At 34.9% G+C, this 17,750-nt stretch overlaps 1 protein-coding gene across 1 annotated transcript; it reads right to left on the bottom strand.

Moving 5' to 3' along the window:
* Nucleotides 1-10,338: 10,338 nt before the first annotated feature.
* LOC142547490 (protein NLP9) lies at nt 10,339-15,038 on the bottom strand. The gene is given in 7 exon segments (XM_075655814.1): nt 10,339-11,219; nt 11,222-11,638; nt 11,900-12,023; nt 12,462-13,214; nt 13,306-13,350; nt 13,528-14,534; nt 14,643-15,038. Coding segments are annotated over 6 exon segments (2,772 nt in total). The 5' UTR covers nt 14,329-14,534; nt 14,643-15,038; the 3' UTR covers nt 10,339-10,587.
* Between the last annotated feature and the right edge of the window lie 2,712 nt (nt 15,039-17,750).

The raw sequence follows: 17,750 nt of genomic DNA, 5'->3' as shown, positions 1-17,750 counted from the left end.
CACGATTATCAGTGGTATGAAATGAAGCTCCTGAGTCCATAACCCAAGAATCAACCAGGCTTTCCATGGATAGTAATAGAGCATCATGTACCTCCTCAGTAACAACATTAGCATCGTTCTTCGTTGATTTACAATTCTTTTTCAAGTGACCAGTCTCACCACAGCTCCAGCACTTCACATTCTTTTTAAATGTGTTATTGTATTTTTCATTTCTTGACTTGGATCTACCATGCCATTAGTTAAAACTCTTTTCGCCACTCTTGCACCTTCCTCTATTCTCGAGATTTAGAGCAGAACTTGATGATGTTCCTTCACCTGAATCCATCTTGCGAACTTTTTCGAGAAGAATTTGATCTCTGACATCATTGAATTTTAGTTTTTCTTTCCCAACAGAGTTGCTAACCGCTGCCCGCATCGGTTCCCAATTGTCTGGTAAAGACGCCAAAAGAATAAGTGCCTGAATCTCATCATCAAATTTAATTTCAACAGATGTTAGCTGTGAAACAATCGTGTTCAATTCATTGATGTGTTTAGCCACCGATGCATCTTCTCTCATCTTCAAGTTAAATAACTTCTTCATGAGATGTACTTTATTATTTGTCAAAGGCTTTTCGTACATGTCCGACAAAATGGACATCATCTCCTCCGTTGTTTTTGCCTCCGCCACGTTATATGCCACGTTCTTCGTTAGGGTCAACTGTATTACACATAACACTTGTCGGTCAAGAAGCTTCCAGTCATCATAACAAGTGGGTGTACCGGTTAAAAGAAGAGCATGATGGTAGCAAGCGGTACAAGGCAAAACTTGTTGTAAAAGGCTTCCAACAACGGGAATGAATTAATTACACCGAGATTTTCTCTCCGGTGGTTAAATTAACCACTATCAAGACTGTACTTGGACTAGTGGTGAAGGAAGACTTACATTTGGAGCAGTTGGATGTAAAGACTGCGTTTCTTCACGGTGACATAGATGAAGAAATTTATATGAAGCAGCCATAGGGATTTGAAGTACGGAAAAAAGAGAAAATGGTGTGAAAATTTCAGAAGAGCTTGTAGAGTCTCAAACAAGCTCCAAGACAGTGGTACAAGAAGTTTGATGGATTCATGAGTGAAAATGGTTTTCTAAGGTGTCAAGCTGATCACTGCTGTTATGTGAAAAAGTTTGATGGTTCTTATATCATACTACTGCTATATGTAGATGATATGCTGATAGCTGGAGCTTGTCTGGAAGAAATTGATAAACTCAAGAAGGATTTATCAAAGAAATTTGCCATGAAGGATTTGGGTGCTTCAAAGAAAATCCTTGGAATGAGGATCTTTAGAGACCGAGTGAATGGATTCTTGAAGTTATCTCAAGAAGAGTACGTGAAAAAGGTGGTTAGCAGATTTAATATGGATGAAACTAAATCTGTGAGTACTCCTTTGGCTAGTCATTTCAAACTAACCAAAGCACAATCACCATCGACGGAGCAGGAGCATGCTTATATGAATAAGGTTCCTTATGCTTCTGCTGTCGGAAGCCTCATATATGCAATGGTGTGTATAAGACCAGACATAGCACATGCAGTGGGAGTTGTGAGCAAGTTTATGAGTAATCCAGGAAAGCAACATTGGGAAGCAGTTAAGTACTGCTAGTTGTTCTTTATGCTTCAGGAAGTCAAAATTGGACTTACAGGGTTTTGTCGATGCCGATATGGGTGGTGACCTGGATGGCAGGAAAAGTACTACTGGATATGTGTTCACATTAGGTGGTACAGTTGTAAGCTGGGTGTCTAAGTTGCAAAAGATTGTTGCGCTTTCGACTACTGAGGCTGAGTATGTTGCAGTTACAGAAGCTAATAAGGAGATGATATGGTTGAGATCCTTTCTGGAGGAATTGGGTCAGAAGCTTGAAGATAGCACATTACACTGTGACAGTCAAAGTGCTATTCATTTAGCAAAAAATCATGTTTATCATGCGAGGACGAAGCATATACAGGTTATGTATCATTTCATCAGATCAGTGCTGGAAGATAGAGTCTTGATGCTGGAGAAGATTCCCGGAAGTAAAAATCCAGCCGATATGCTCACGAAGATGGTAACCATTGACAAACTGAAGTTATGTTCAACTTCAATTGGACTGCAAGTATAAATGAGGAGATCTGAGCTGTTGCAATGATGGTGTGAAGGCATGATTGAAATCAAGTCTACAATTGGAAGAAATGTTAGGTAAGATGGTGGACCAAAGTATTCTGCATGTTTTTTCAAATGTGACAGCTAGCATTTTTTCCTTCAAATGTGGCAGCTAGCAAATGCACATTGTCAATAAATGGTTGGTGGCTGATAGAAAATGTATTTGGTTTCACATGCACGGGAGCTCTATAAATAGAGCTCACCCATCTCAATTGAAAGATATCCCAGTAAGAAGCTTTTAAGCTTTATAAAATAAACAAAGAGAGAAAAAAAGAGAGAGTTTTTTTTGTTCTCTTGTGTGAGTTAGAGAAAATATTTTATCGGTTATACTCGGGTTGGGAATGAGATATTTAGTGTATCATTGTGTACACTTGTTGTCATATTTCTCTTGTTATAAAAGATCTGCAGTACGTGACCTATCTTGGGTGAACCACGTAAATCTTTGTGTTCTTGTTGATTATTTTATTCCGCATTTTTGGGTACTATATTATCATCGTAGTCGGCATCGCTTCGGTGTAATTTCCCAAGAATGTCGGCATCGCTTCGGTGTAATCTTCAGGGAGGAAGATTTACAGTGCTAAATCAATTTCTGGACTCTATTACCTTGAAGATTACACTTCGGAGATCAATCATGTTGACAACAACAACCCTTCTGTTTCCAGAAAAGACTAAATCATTCTCATGCATCGTAGATTGGGGCATACAAGTTTTGTTTATTTAAAACATTTATTTCCTTCCCTATTTCATAATAATGAAGTGTTATATTGTGATATATGTCAATTAGCTAAGCAAACTCGTGCTTCTTTTCTAATTATTTTATATAAACCTTAAAAACTATTTGCATTAATTCATAGTGATATTTCATTTTAAAGTTTGTAGTATCACAAATAAGCTTTGGTTCATTACTTTTATTAATGATAATACTTTTGTGTGTCAGGTATATCTTTTGAAAGAAAAATCTAAAGTTGTAACGGTCTTTCAAGTTTTTTTCTCCATGATCAAAACTCTATTCTAATGCCAACATCCAAATTCTGTGAACCGATTGAATATTTTAATTCAATTCTTAATTTTTTTTGAACGAAAGAAGTCTTATCTATCGAAATTTGTATGTTTACACCCCATAAAAAATGGAATCTCATAATAAAAAATATGTTGCAATAGCTCTTTTATTTACATCACATGTACCAAAATCATTTTGGGGTGATGTTGTTCTTACATCATGTTTTTCTAATAAATAGGTTACCCTCTTGAGTGCTGAATTTTAAATCTTCTTTGCAGTGTTTGTCTGAATTATATCATGAAAATAATTTTTTCTCTCTGATCTAGACCTCAAAGCATTTGGGTGTACTGCATTTGTTCATAACTACAATACCAACAAGCTTGATCCTAAGTCTCACAAATGTTTATTTTTGGGATATTCCACAACTCGAAAGGGCTACAAAAGTTATTCAATGGAGAGGAAAAAATATTTTGTTTCTCGAGATTTCACATTCTTCCTAGCGAGGGAAATTTGGCCTTAGGTCTCGATCGCGATGCTTTTTATGCACAAGATCATATCACACTTCATATTCTTAATGGAAAACTTGATACTCAACCACCACTATCTGTTCCTCAACCCAATCAGACTCACCCATTCCCTCTACCTCTCTCCCTGTTCTTAAACATTCCTTGCACATTGTAGTAAGTCATCACTCCAAGATCAATAGAAAACCTTCGACTGGGGGAGGACTTCTTCAGCCGTTTCCCTTGCATTTCTCTTAGAATGTCCATCAGAACGAGGAGATAGAACCAAGAACTCAAGATTGCCAAGCTGCCAACTCGGGTTCTAGAACTTAAAGTACTCTAGATACTTAAATTGTGTGTAATCTGAATCCGCCAGTGGCTATATGCAAGGGGGTAATGTCTTGCACATTGCATCCAGTGGCTAAGTTTGTTGTATATGAACATTTTTCAGCTTATGTTCAATCCCTAGTCATTAATATAGAAAACGATGAAGTTTCAAATACTATAGATTATGCATGGGAGGTTCCAAAGTGGAAAAAACTGTCTTAGATGAGTTAAGAACATTGGAAAAAAAATGGAACTTGAGAGATTGTTCATAAATCGAAAGAGAAAGTTCTTGTGGGGTGTAAGTGGGTGTTTATGATCAAATATAATGTTGATGGGTCGATTGAACAATATAAATCAAGACTAGTTTAGAAAGGATAAAACCAATCCTATATTGAATATCAAGATACTTTTGCTCATGTTGCAAAAATTAACACAATTAGGGTGTTGTTATCTTTGGCAGCAAATTTGGATTGGAAAATGTATCAGTTGGATATGAAGAATGCATTTTTGAATGGAAATATCGAGGAAGAAGTATACGTGGAGATACCTCCAGGTTTTGATCAAGAAAGTAAAAAAGGTATGGTGTGTAGGCTGAAAAAATCATTGTATCGACTGAGGCAATATCCACCGGCCTGGTTTGATAGATTCGCTAAAGTAGTTTGACAATTGGGGTATACACATGCTCATACAGATCACACGTTATTTTATAGACATAAGAATGAAAAGAAGACAAATTTTATTGTCTATGTAGATGATATAATTCTCACATGTGATGATTATGATGAGATGAAGAAAATCAAAAGGAAACTTGCAGCCGAGTGTGAGATGGTAGACTTACGGAATTTAAGGTACTTTCTTGGGATCGAAGTGGCGAGAAACAAAAGTGGAATTTCAGTTTCTCAAAGAAAATATGTGATAGACTTGCTGAAAGAAATTGGGATGCTTGGGTTAAACCAATGGACACACCATTTGATTTGAATGTAAAACTAGGAGAAATTACAGGTGGAAGTCCAGTGGATAAAGGAAGATACCAACGTTTGGTAGGATAGATGATCTATCTCTCACACACAAGACCTGATATAACTTTTTCAATCAATTGTGTGATCCAATTCATGCATGCTTCCAAAAAAAAAAACATGGATGTTGTCCCTTGGATTTTAAGATACCTAAAAGGGACTAATGGAAAAGAATGAGTTTTCAGAAAAACAACAGAGAAAGATGTTGTAATTTTTACTGATGTTGATTGAGCTGTATCTATTGATGATAGAAGATCCACCTCGGGTTATTATTCATTTTCTGGGGAAATCTAGTTGATTGGAAAAGTAAAAAACAACCATGGTGACAAGAAGTAGTGATGAAGCTGAGCTAAGATCAGTGGCTCACGGCCTTTGTGATGTATTGTGGATGAAAAGGTACTTGAAGAGCTTGAGGTGCCTACTAGTTTGCCTATAAAGTTGTTTTGTGACAGCAAGGCTGCAATCAACATTTCTCACAATCTAGTTCATCATGGTAGAACCAAACATGTAGAAGTGGACCGACACTTTATGAATGAGATGACTGATGTAGGTAGAATCTGCATATCTGCATGGTTTATTTGCCGACAACTGAGCAAACTGCAAACATCTTAACTAAGAGACTGTTCAAACCAATGTTTGAGCAGTTTGTGGACAAGATAGGAATGTACAATTTGTATTATCCAGCTTGAGGGGGGAGTGTTGATAATGTTAGGATAAGATAAGGTTATGTTTAAAGTTTATATTAATGTGTAATCTAGATTAGATTAGGTTTTATATATTAGTGGTTGTATTCCAAGAATCATAGATAAATAAAACATCTGTCTTCCTCTCCCCGTCTATCGAATTACATGGAAGTGCCATGACTGCTTGCAATATCTATCTCCAACTTATTTTAGTCCCAGACATGGTGAATATAAAACCATAAAGTTATTTCATGTTGTCTTTGCGTCCAACAAAATTTGAATCACTATATTATCTGATTATTTGAGCTCCTCATCCATAGCCTAAGTTCAATCCCTTGTCTTTGGAGTATAATCCCCCAAATCTTAGGCCATAATGAATTGTTTCCTTCAGGTATCTTAATTTCCATTCAACAGCCTCCCAATGAATCTTCCCATGTTTTACATAAACCCGCCGATCACGCTCATCGCATATGCCAAGTTGTGTCTTGTGCATAATAGATCCCACAACAATCGCATATGGTATTTTATACATGTGATCCTTTGTTTTTGGTGATTGATCCTTGGACAACTTAAAATGAGATGTCATTGGTAACCGGACTCTCTTAGCATCAACATACTGAAATATTTCCCCAAATCGTAGCCATGATACAATTATCTCTATTAATTACATAGAAGGCTGGGACAACCAGAGAAACCGCCCACATAGTCTCAAATTTTATTAACAACATATACAAAATCTAAATTACCAGTCTACTTAGTAAATTCTGATTCTAACTCATATTATTTGACTATATTTGTCCTTGATATTGAGTTAAAAAAATTCTTCAACTCCATAGACAATTATACACAAAAAATGTAATTGTAAACGCACGCAACATGTGCATAAATGTACTAGTTGTAAATCTATTATGTCTAATTTGTTGGTAGGTATTCTTTTATTTGTCTTGGAAAATCACGGAATAGAAATAGGTGAACCAAATTGCTAATAGAAAATAGTCGAAGCAAGAGTTTGACTCTTTTTTCTTAAAACGATATTGCCCCGCCCCGATGCTCACGTTTGTTGGCAATTCGTTTCTTAAGATACAACTATTACGGCTTCAAAATAGTAGCACTACGAATTTTAAAGCAATACAAACTTGAAAATGTTTAGAACTCTATCAAGATGGCATGCGAACTTTTTAATTTCGAATTCTAAGCGTTAAACTTAAAAATCCAATTTCAAGAATTTAAATCTTGCAAAACTTGGATATAAGCGCAAATGCTTAAAAAACTCAAAATTAGAAGACAACTCTCAAATTTAATTCCAAAATTTGAATTTAAGTGTATAAGCTTAGAAAATCCAAACTCAAGATTTTATATCTTGAAAATTTGAATTTAAGCGCTAATGCTTAAAAATTCACATATAGAACTAAACTTATAGAGAAATGAGAAGAAACGAAATGGTGTGTAGATTGCAAATAAATGAAGTCATATTTATAGAGGATGAAAAACCTTCATAAAGTGATGCAACATTTCATAAAATGAATCTTTCGGTCAAGTCTGAGGCGCCACAAAATCATGATTTTTTTAAATATATATATACATAGTCCTTTCGATTCAATATTTTCTCTCGATAAAATTCGAACTTAATTAATTTCTCATTCACCCTAATTGGTAATCGAGAATAATTTCATTCGACACGTAATTCGTTCGAACTATTTATCGATTCTAAATGAATACAAAACTCATTTTTTCTAACAATCTCCTATATGAATGAAAATTAATGCATGTGACTAAACTTACTCGACAAATAACATTCTAGCGAAAGATTATTGCATCGGGATATGTATCTTTTGGCTTTGAACCTTCCATAGTAAGATGTAATTAGATTTACTTGGAAACTAATGGACGTGATGCCTTGAACTATTAGTCATTTTATGTAAACCTAAACAATTATATTCACATAATAACATTTCTAGCATTTCATTAGGTTCTCACTGATGTGTCCATTTCGGACATGGACACCGCTTGGTTTCGCGAGTGCTTTCCATCTTTGAAGCGGTCACACTTCGTACTTACGTCGGTGATCTCCTAGGAGAGTATCCCACTATACTCCAACATACGTATTAGTATATCTTAGGAATCATTAAAGATAAAACCTAGCCTCTTACCTTTTTGTGGGCAACACCTCTTCTCATAGAAATAGGTATGAGATTTCTCCAAGGTGTTTCTACCGATCTCGTAATTTATTTATCCCTTTTAAACCTAGATCTTGGGATCTCCACTCAACTAGGTTGGGTATCCAATACAAGATTTAATTTTGGGGTTTTAATCTCATTCCTCTTAATAGACAATTCATTTGATCTCTCGACAAACATTTTGTAAGTGGATCCGCGAGATTCTCCTTTGATTTTATATAATCTATGGAGATAATGTCATTAGAAATCAATAGTCGTATGGTATTATGTCTACGACGAATGTGTCGAGACTTACCATTAATATATATTGTTTTGTACCCTTCCAATTGCTGATTGACTATCACAATGAATTATTATTGAAGACACTGTCTTATTTCAACAAGGGATTTCTTCTAAGAAATTTCGAAGCCACTCGGCTTCTTCTCCAGCTTTGTCTAAAGCTATAAATTCTGATTGCATTGTGGATCGAGCAATGCAAGTTTGCTTAGAAGACTTCCATGATATACCCTCACCACCAATGGTACATACATAACCACTTGTGGAATCATTTGTGTTAGATATCCAATTTGTGTCACTATAACCTTCTAGGACCGCATGATATCTCGTATATTGTAATCCATAATTCAATGTGTAACTTAAATATTTAAGTACCCTTATTAATGCTGTCTTCCAATGATCATTATCAGGATTACTTGTAAATTTGTTGAGTTTGTTGACAGCATAAGCTATATCTAGACGAGTACAGTCATGAGATACATTAGACTGCCTATGATATTTGAATACTCCAATTGAGATATGGGCTCGCCTTTATTTTTGGAAATATGCAAACTTGGATCTAGGGGTATTTTGATCAAGGACATATCATTCACATTATATTTTTCCAATATTTTCTGAAGTAGTGGGAGCAGTTAGCTGGTATATGACGAATCCAGGACGAGAGCATTGAAGTACTATTCAGAGGATCCTTAGATACATTAAAGGTACCTCAAATGCTACATTATGTTATGGAGAATCATATTTTACACTCAGAGGCTATGTCGATTTAGATTATGCAGGTGATATTGACAAAAGGAAATATACTATTGGTTATGTGTTTATACTTGCAGGATGAGCAATAAGCTTGGCTTCAAAACTGCAAACAGTTGTAAAGTTATCTACAACAGAGACAGAATACAAGGCAGCCACTCAAGCATGTAAGAAGACAATATGGATTAAAAGGTTATCGGAAGAGAACGGGCACCAACAAGATAAGGTTCCTTTATTTTGTGACAGTCAGGGTGTCTTGCACATCGCAAGGAATCTAGCTTTTCATTCCAAGATTAAACATGTTGGAGTCCAATTTCAATTGTTTGAGAAGTAGTAGAAGAGAAAAGTATGGATATGCAGAAGATTCATATAAAAGATAACAAAGCTGATGTTCTGACCAAGCCAGTGAACACGATAAGTTTGAGTGGTGTAAATCCTCAAGTGGCCTGCAGAAATGTAAGCAGCGGAAAATGGCAGGATTGAAAAGATGTGTGAAGATGTTTTTGATTCTCAATCAAATCTCTAAGTGGGATAAATATCGATAATCGATTTAGTCAAAAAAAGTTGGCGAGTGATTTAGTCAAAAAAGTTGGCAGATATTTGTCAAATATGGCGAACATTCCTTGAGTTTTTTTTCTTATCTAATAGCATTTGAGTACTTAGTTCTATTATATTTGTGAGGTGTTTGTTCTCTTGTATTAAGAGAGTTTGTGTCTTCTCTTTAGAAACACAGTGAGTGGTTGTACACCATAAAATATTATAGTAGAATTATGTTCTTCTTATCTGTGGTTTTTACTATAATAATTTTTAGGGATTTTTCACGTAAATATCGATGTCCAGTTTTATAATTTATTTTCATATTATTATTTCAAGTTGTCGCACGTGGGATTAACATATTCCTCATAAATTTTTGAGAAATTTATATATATATATATATATATATATATATATATAAAGAAGAACCACAAATTTTTTTGAGATCAAAATTTATGTTGTTGACAGATATAATTGCATTTGAGGATTTTAAAATTAATAGAGATTTTATGATGTAAGTAAAGTGATTATTAGGATAATCTTGTTTATAAGATGATTAAATAGATAATGTGGAGTGTTTATTAACATTTGCAGTGCAAATAAAACTTTATTTTTTAAAAAAAATTAACTCAATTTAAGGTCAAATTACATTATAAGTATTTATAGGAGGCCGTTTTTGAAAATTACCTCTTAAAATAATGTATTTCTCATTTTCAAACGATCATGTCTCTTCAAACATAAAAATTAAATATAAAAAATCATTAAAAAAAATAGCAACAAAAAATCATATTTAAATTATTATTCTAAAAAGTTATCAAAAAATCTTTTTAAATAAATTTTAAAGTTTTAAATTTTAATATGATCTCTGTAGTTTTATACAAAATTTATTTAACGTTAAAAAAAAAATTAATGTACATGGACATATTGTGTATGAAGGAGTATTGTTCATTTTATGATAGAATATACATTTTTTTATATGTATATATATAGACGGACATGGATATTTCACCTAAAGCAGATAACAGAAGCTACTATACAAAATGAGCTGCCTCACAGATACTCTGAGCGACTACATCCAACAGCATAGCTCAGCTAGAAACTGAACTTCGTACACGACTCAATATACATATAACTGCGGAGGGGCCGACATTAGCTGCTGCCAAAGCTTCCCATGAAGGAAGTAGACGAATCACGAACCAAGAACTTCACGGTGCGAGTGCCAAGAAAACTTGACATTTCAATACATTCTTGAAAATCTGAATCATTTAGCAGCATCACCCATTCCTCTTCGTCGTCGAGATACCTGAGCTGGAATTCCCCCATCACCAGGTTGAACCTCTTTCCCACTTCTTCATGCAGTTCAAAACATCCAGATGCAGGCTTGAATTTAAACCGAATTATGTCGTCTTTGTAAATAGCTTTAACTGTGATTTTAGAGCCGCTGTCTCCACAACTTTCTTCAATGATCTTTTCAGGGGTTTTTTCACCAAAATTTCCCGAGCTAGTGGAACTGCCACTCATCATTGTTTTCGACCCGTTTGATGAGTCTGTCATGCCTGACAATTGGCTATGTTCATCTACCATAGCGTTGACTTTGAACTCAGAGGTTTCGGGTTTCATGCAACTGAATTCTTGTTCCCATCTATCGCACACTTCTTTCGATAGGAAAGAATCTGCCATACCCTTTGGAGAAGTCATCCATGGCGTTGTACTTAGACTAGCTGGCCTTGATGTCCACGTATCTAACGCAGCTATTCTAGACTTATCTAAATTTGGGTAGGAGGTTCTTCGGTTGTACACTCTCCCATTAAAGAACTTGCATAGAGAGCATTTAATTCTGCCAGCCAGTTCTCGTCTGCAAGACACTCTTCTTCAACTTTTACTCTAGTATCCTCAGAGGTAATGAAAGATGTCAAGGGTTCCGGCATTGCGTTTGGGATAACTGATTCCGACTGCGCAGCGGAAATATTTTTACCAGTGAAGGGTAAACATTTTCCCATATCAATGTTTTTTGTCACAGAGCCGACAGATACAAGCACTCCTGTGGTTGCATCAAACTTCAAACCTCCTTCTAAACCTTGGACAGAGTCAAGCACGCTTTGTATTTTCTTCAAAGAACGGTTCACCTTATTTATCTTTCGAGATGGCCATCTCGCGATGCCATGTTGTCTACATATCCTTTTGAGAGTAGTGGGACAGACTACGGAAGGAATATAAACCAAAAATTAAGGTCTGACAATTCAAAAATATACTTGATCTGGCATTTTTTTCTACTCATTTGAATTTCGTTTAAAAGGCAATGTGTTCGAAACAAATACCAAATGATACAACCATTTTGAATAGGTAGTATAATGTCTTACGGGAAAAACATTGGATTCAAAAGTAAAATAACATGGTACCTCAAATTCTGGTCTTAAATGGCAGCATGAAACTAATTCTGAAAGTGAATAGATCAACTCACCACCAATACTCTTTGCAGCATCTTTAAGGCTCCCAGAGAAGTGTTGTTGTAGAACACTTAAACTGATGTGCTTCTCACCAGTGCTTCGTTTCTTCTCCATCGGTCGAATTGGTTCGAGCATCGCCTAAAAGGGATTATAAGAAGTATCTCAATACCAATATGGGTTTAGAAAAGTAATCTCTGACATTAGGCATGCTAGTTGGCTTTAGTTATTCATGATATCATTTTCAATCTAATTGTTTAGAACATTGCTCTAGATTTTCTCAACTAAACAGGAGAAATGTTCTTAGTTTTACTCAAAATTTTCTTCAATTTCATTTCCAACCATATCACTGAACCATTTTCAACAGATCCTTAATGAGTTTACAATTGATAAAAGCAAAAATCAGACTACAACATTGCATATACAGAAGTAAAATGAGATAAATATTCACGAGTATATAAAAAGAAACAGGATTCAAAATTTACTCGGGCTTGATCCTGACAAAACTCATCAGTTCCGACACAGGATATGTATTAGAAAGATTGAGACAAGTTCCTTTGAAGAATGATTCTAAGGTACCTGCTTGGAAGGATCGTTAGCTCCTATTTCTGCATTATTCGATTCAAATACACTTTGAGGTACCCTATCAACAGAATTTAGATTCCCAAGCGACTGCTGAACACTCATTGATAAAGCAATTACTCGTATATCTTTTATTTCTCCGTCTCGTACCCCAACCTTCAAATCCCCTTCCGGTCCAAGTAATTCAACTTCAGAAACAGTCCTCAAACTCTTGCACATCCTTTGCATGGTACTTGAAAGGTTATCCAGCAAGAGTTGTTGGTCTGTAGTCCCTTTAATGTCAACAGGTAGAAAGAACTCCAATACATAGTCATCATTACCAGTATGAGTACTTCTTAGTCTAATAGCAACAGCTGCGTTTAGGCCAAATTTACGGGCATGATGAACGAGTGGATACTCATTTATAAGGTAATCCTTGACATCCGGGTGAAAAACAGGGCGATTTGATTGAATGGCTCTCCCTACTATCCCTTGACCTTCCTCGAGGTGATGCTTCGAGCATGAATGCAAAAATCCCTGCATGGATCTATCATTCGCATAACAGACGGTGTCCTCAACACACAAAATATATTTTTCGTATGGAATCATATTATGTCCTGCACCTCGTACACGTAGTGTTTCAATACCAGCCTCTTTGGTGTAAATACAAGGAATCCAGGTTAACACCAGAGGCAAATGATGTGTGTGGCAGATAGAACGTAGAACATCAGTAATCTCCGCTAAGGCTAACTGTCGATTCTTTGAGAGAGACTGAAATAATAGGCTACGTTAGGAAGTAGATGATCATCATTACAATCATGGAATAAAGAGATGATAAAATAGGGAAAATAATTATACCAACCTGGGAATTAAGTCGAGGAGGAACACTGCTCCTTAAACTCACCACCTGAAAAACGTTGACACTTAGTTATGAATATATGAAATTGATTGCATTAAAAGTACAACTGATAACATTTTCCGGCCAAATCATGCTTTTGTGCATAGATAGTGCATAAAATATATCATTCTATAGGCAAGAAAACAGAACCTATCAGATCCTCTCTGGCTCATCGAAAAAACTAACCTTCAGAGCACGGCAAACATTTTCCATCTCTGAATCAAAATCGGGCGGCTCCTTCATCGTAACCAATTCTAGCACAGCGCAACAGGGTCCTTCAAGGCAATCCTCTTCAAAAACAGGTAAAGCAATAGTTCCTCTCACTTTATGATCAGCAGCATATTGCACTCGCAAGTATTCGGCCTCACTGTAGTACATAACATTTGAAGTCCACTCCGGTATCATAGAGGTAAAAACACGGCCAGGAAGTCCTGGAAAGAAATCCGGATTTGATTCCGCCGTGAAAGTAAATGACCTAGAGACATCACGATATCCAGACAGCTTTTCGTCAAGTAAATAAGGTTGTTCACGGGTACTCAAGATGTAGTGGTCACCGTTCTTCGATGGAACCCAAACTTGGGCCAAAATACCCTCACCAGACCACCCCTTAGCAAGAAGCACTGCTTGAATCATTTTCTCGGCCAGTGACTGCCTTGGAGGCCTCGGGATCGTAAAATGATCTACATTAGCCGATGCATGATTCGGATTCGATATTGCATCAACATCATCAACCGTTTGTGATTGAAACATCGTTTTAACTTCCCTAAAGAACAAATCAGCCTCCCTCGTGGTGATCATTCCACGTTCAACCCCATACGATTCCTCGAAAAGCCCCAAATTAAGAGGATCTACGACATCCGATAACGTGTTGGGGCCATCACAACATCCATCATATGCATCAAAATTCATCAGCTCTGCAACGTTACCAAACGACTCCTCCAAATTCCAGACCGGCACACTGTTATCCAAGGATGCAGCACCATCCATCTGATAAAGTGCCCTTTTCTTGAATCTACTTCCTCACAGTTTCTACAAGATGATCCTACTTTATTCCTAATGATTAAAAAAATCCAAGTTATCCAATGATGCGTCAACTATACCATCCATCTGATAAAGTACACTTTTCTTGAATCTATTCCCCACTGATTCAGCACGTTCCCAGTGATCTTACTCTATCCCAAATGATTAAAAACCTGCAACAAACATAACAAATATTACTAGTTTTCTTTCTTCTAGACATGCACACACACACTAGCAAACAACTATTTATATAATAAGAGGCATATTAAGTCATGGCATACGTCATTTTTTCCTCGTCTGATTCGGAGCTGACCACGAAGATTCAAAGATTTAGATTTCTCTAATGGAGGAAAGGCCAGAAACCTCAATCAACCCAAACAATGGATCTCCAACAAAATTCCAAGAATTTACCAATCAAACAACCAATAAAATCACAAAATAATACAGAATACACAAACTCAAGCTAAGATTCACGGTATACTGATGGATTTATACTATTACAAGTAAAAAAAATCATCTTTGTGTGGGTTGAATCAGAAAAGATCCCAGCTTTGCTCCTACCCAAAATTACTGATAAGGCATTACATTTTCCAGAATCAGAAAAGAGCTCGGCTTTTCTCTATAGCAGTAAGCACCTTCCTGAACTGATTGGGGTAACACCGCAGGATGGATACATAATATATAATTCAAAAAATATGCTTCGTAAATCTAGCTTTTCTGCATCTTTTTTTAATAAAAAATAAACAAAAAAATTTTTATAAAAAAAAAAAAACAGAAGCTGACAAATATTTTTGCCGGAAAAAGGCTTATATATATATATATATAAAACTTTAATTTAAAATTTTAAAACTCGTGATAATTGAAAAATTATGCAGAAAAAAATTGTAAACGAGCGACAACAAAATCGAAATTTATTTGAAGAAAAGATTAATTATTTTTGGATAACATAGGATATCACCTTAGCATGTGTTTATTAGTCATGATCAACATATTTTGGTAATTTAACAAATAAAATCATTTAATAATTTTATATTTCAAATTTAAATTCTTGTTATGAAAATTTAATTTTCTTCTGCTCCATGCCAAGTTTTAGTGTATTCGTTTTCAATATGTTAGAGAAAAGTTAATCATCTTAAGGGGTCGACCCGACTCATATATATTATTAACTAATTTCTTTTTCATCGAATGGATCTTATAAACCGAAAATAGTAGAAATAAATTGACCAACCAATTCAATTTTCATTAATGTTTGTTTTTTAGTAAAAAATATGTGGATGAAATTAGCAACAGAAGCATAAATAGAACAGGAGGAAGATCTAACCTTTCTTGAAACTTTGGATAGATCCGCAAGTGGTTGCAATAGAAGATTGTTGCCTGAAACTCATTGAGGAATCCCACGGCAAGTTGTCTTTTACTGTGTTAAGATATATATAGACACACACACATCAAATAAATTAATAAAAATTTGTGGGTTTTTTTTTCGTATTTTCGAGACGAATGATATTTCATCTCAAAATATTTCCAACTATTAATTTATTTATATGTCGATATCTATAATATATTATATATTATTAAGCTTTGTGTCACTTCTACTAACTAACTTTGATGTCATGTTATGTTTTTTATTTAATATCGAAAAATAAATATTAGTGTTTCGATTAAATTATCGGAAATTCCCTAGCATACAAATATTAGTTCAATCTATCCACGTTTAAATTAGTATACGTCTCATTGTTAGAATCAAACGCTTTTCATTGTACCAAAAGTCAAGACGCAACTTTATTTTTTATATTTGTGGCAGTGTAGAGTGCATTTACTTGGGTGCTAATGGGTTGTGCTGTTAGGCTCATGAGTCCGAGGATGTACGTGTTTATATGTTGCTGTTGTCTCATATCTCTTAGAGATCAGTCTTCTTACCATTTTCCTATCGTCGGTCCTCTTCTCAGCAGAGACAATATTGGCCGTTAAAATCTGGGTTCACATTTTTACGGCTCACCTAGTCAACCAGATCAAGCGACGCAAAAACAACAGCTTGACGCACAAGAACTTTCCAGAGGTCACTCATACCAGTATTACTCTCACTTATGCACATTTAACTCAACATCCCCCAAGAAGTATAGAAATATGTTTATTGGGAGATTTGAACTCATGACCTCGTTTTGATACCAATTGTTGGACCGAACCCTCGCCGTATTACCTAAAACTATAGATGCTAATAATAATACAATTCAAATATTTTAAAATATATAACAACTCAAACTTCTGCCCAACAATTATACTCAAGCACTCATCATCTAAAATTTATTATAAAACATCATCAAACTTTTTTTAAAAAAGAATTAATTGATACAATTTTAATTTTAATATGATCTTTAAATCTTTTAAACAAAAAAATTCTAATGTTTAAAAAACTTAAATGACGTATAACTAATATGATCAAGTGTAAATTCTAATATGTGTATTGGGTACCCCCAAACATATAAATAATATGATTGTCATTATTATGTTCCCGATGAATAAATATCTTATAGTTAAATTCTATTATATATAAGAAAAGGTGGCCCAATGAGTATTTGGATCGTGGCACAATATGACAAGTTGACAAATCAAATATGAAATGATTCCTGGAATCTCCGGCAACTCACAGATTCCAATCCATTAAATTATATTTATTTTTAATTAAAAAAATAAATAAACAATCCATTATTATTTTTAATCAATAAAGAATAACCAAAATAAAAAAAGTCACACGCATCTCCATATTTTACTTTATTTTTTGCGGCGCTGCCTTTTCCTAATTATATTTTTATTATTTAAATTTTAAAGTAACAAAATGTTAATTCTCAATAAGATTATTGTGAGAGTTATTTCACTAGTTGAGTTAAAAATAATTGTAACGCGGCTGAGGACGGATTGAGAGCCACTTCGAATATAAAATGCACAAGTTTGTAGAACACAATAACCATCAAAGTTAACTTTTCATAAACGAATTGCTTGGCTTACAGTTGATTGATCTCATAGAGAGTTGAGAGTAGACGTAAGATGAATTTGTCCGAACTACAGTAATTTCTCGGTGTTGTGTATTTTTTCGTTTTGATCTATTCTTTCAATCTTGTTGGCTTGATTCCTTGATAATCTTTGGATCGGTCGTAACAATTACAAATTGGGTAATAAAGTAAGAAAGAAAACGAAGTCCACCTTTCTTTTTTTTCCCTCTTTAGCTGAGGTTCAAAAGCACTTAAAAGCCAGAATCATTTGATCTTTTTGACACATCACAAAACAAGAACATTTATTTTCATCCCAAATAATTGAAACTAAACTTATTATATTGGGTTAATCATGTACGAGTGAGAGTAGTAATGAAATGAGTGACATCCTGAAAAAGTTTC

The sequence above is a fragment of the Primulina tabacum genome, chromosome 5, assembly GCF_025594145.1.
Source record: "Primulina tabacum isolate GXHZ01 chromosome 5, ASM2559414v2, whole genome shotgun sequence".
NCBI classification, from domain to species: domain Eukaryota; kingdom Viridiplantae; phylum Streptophyta; class Magnoliopsida; order Lamiales; family Gesneriaceae; genus Primulina; species Primulina tabacum.
This window is presented reverse-complemented; position numbering and strand designations above follow the sequence as displayed.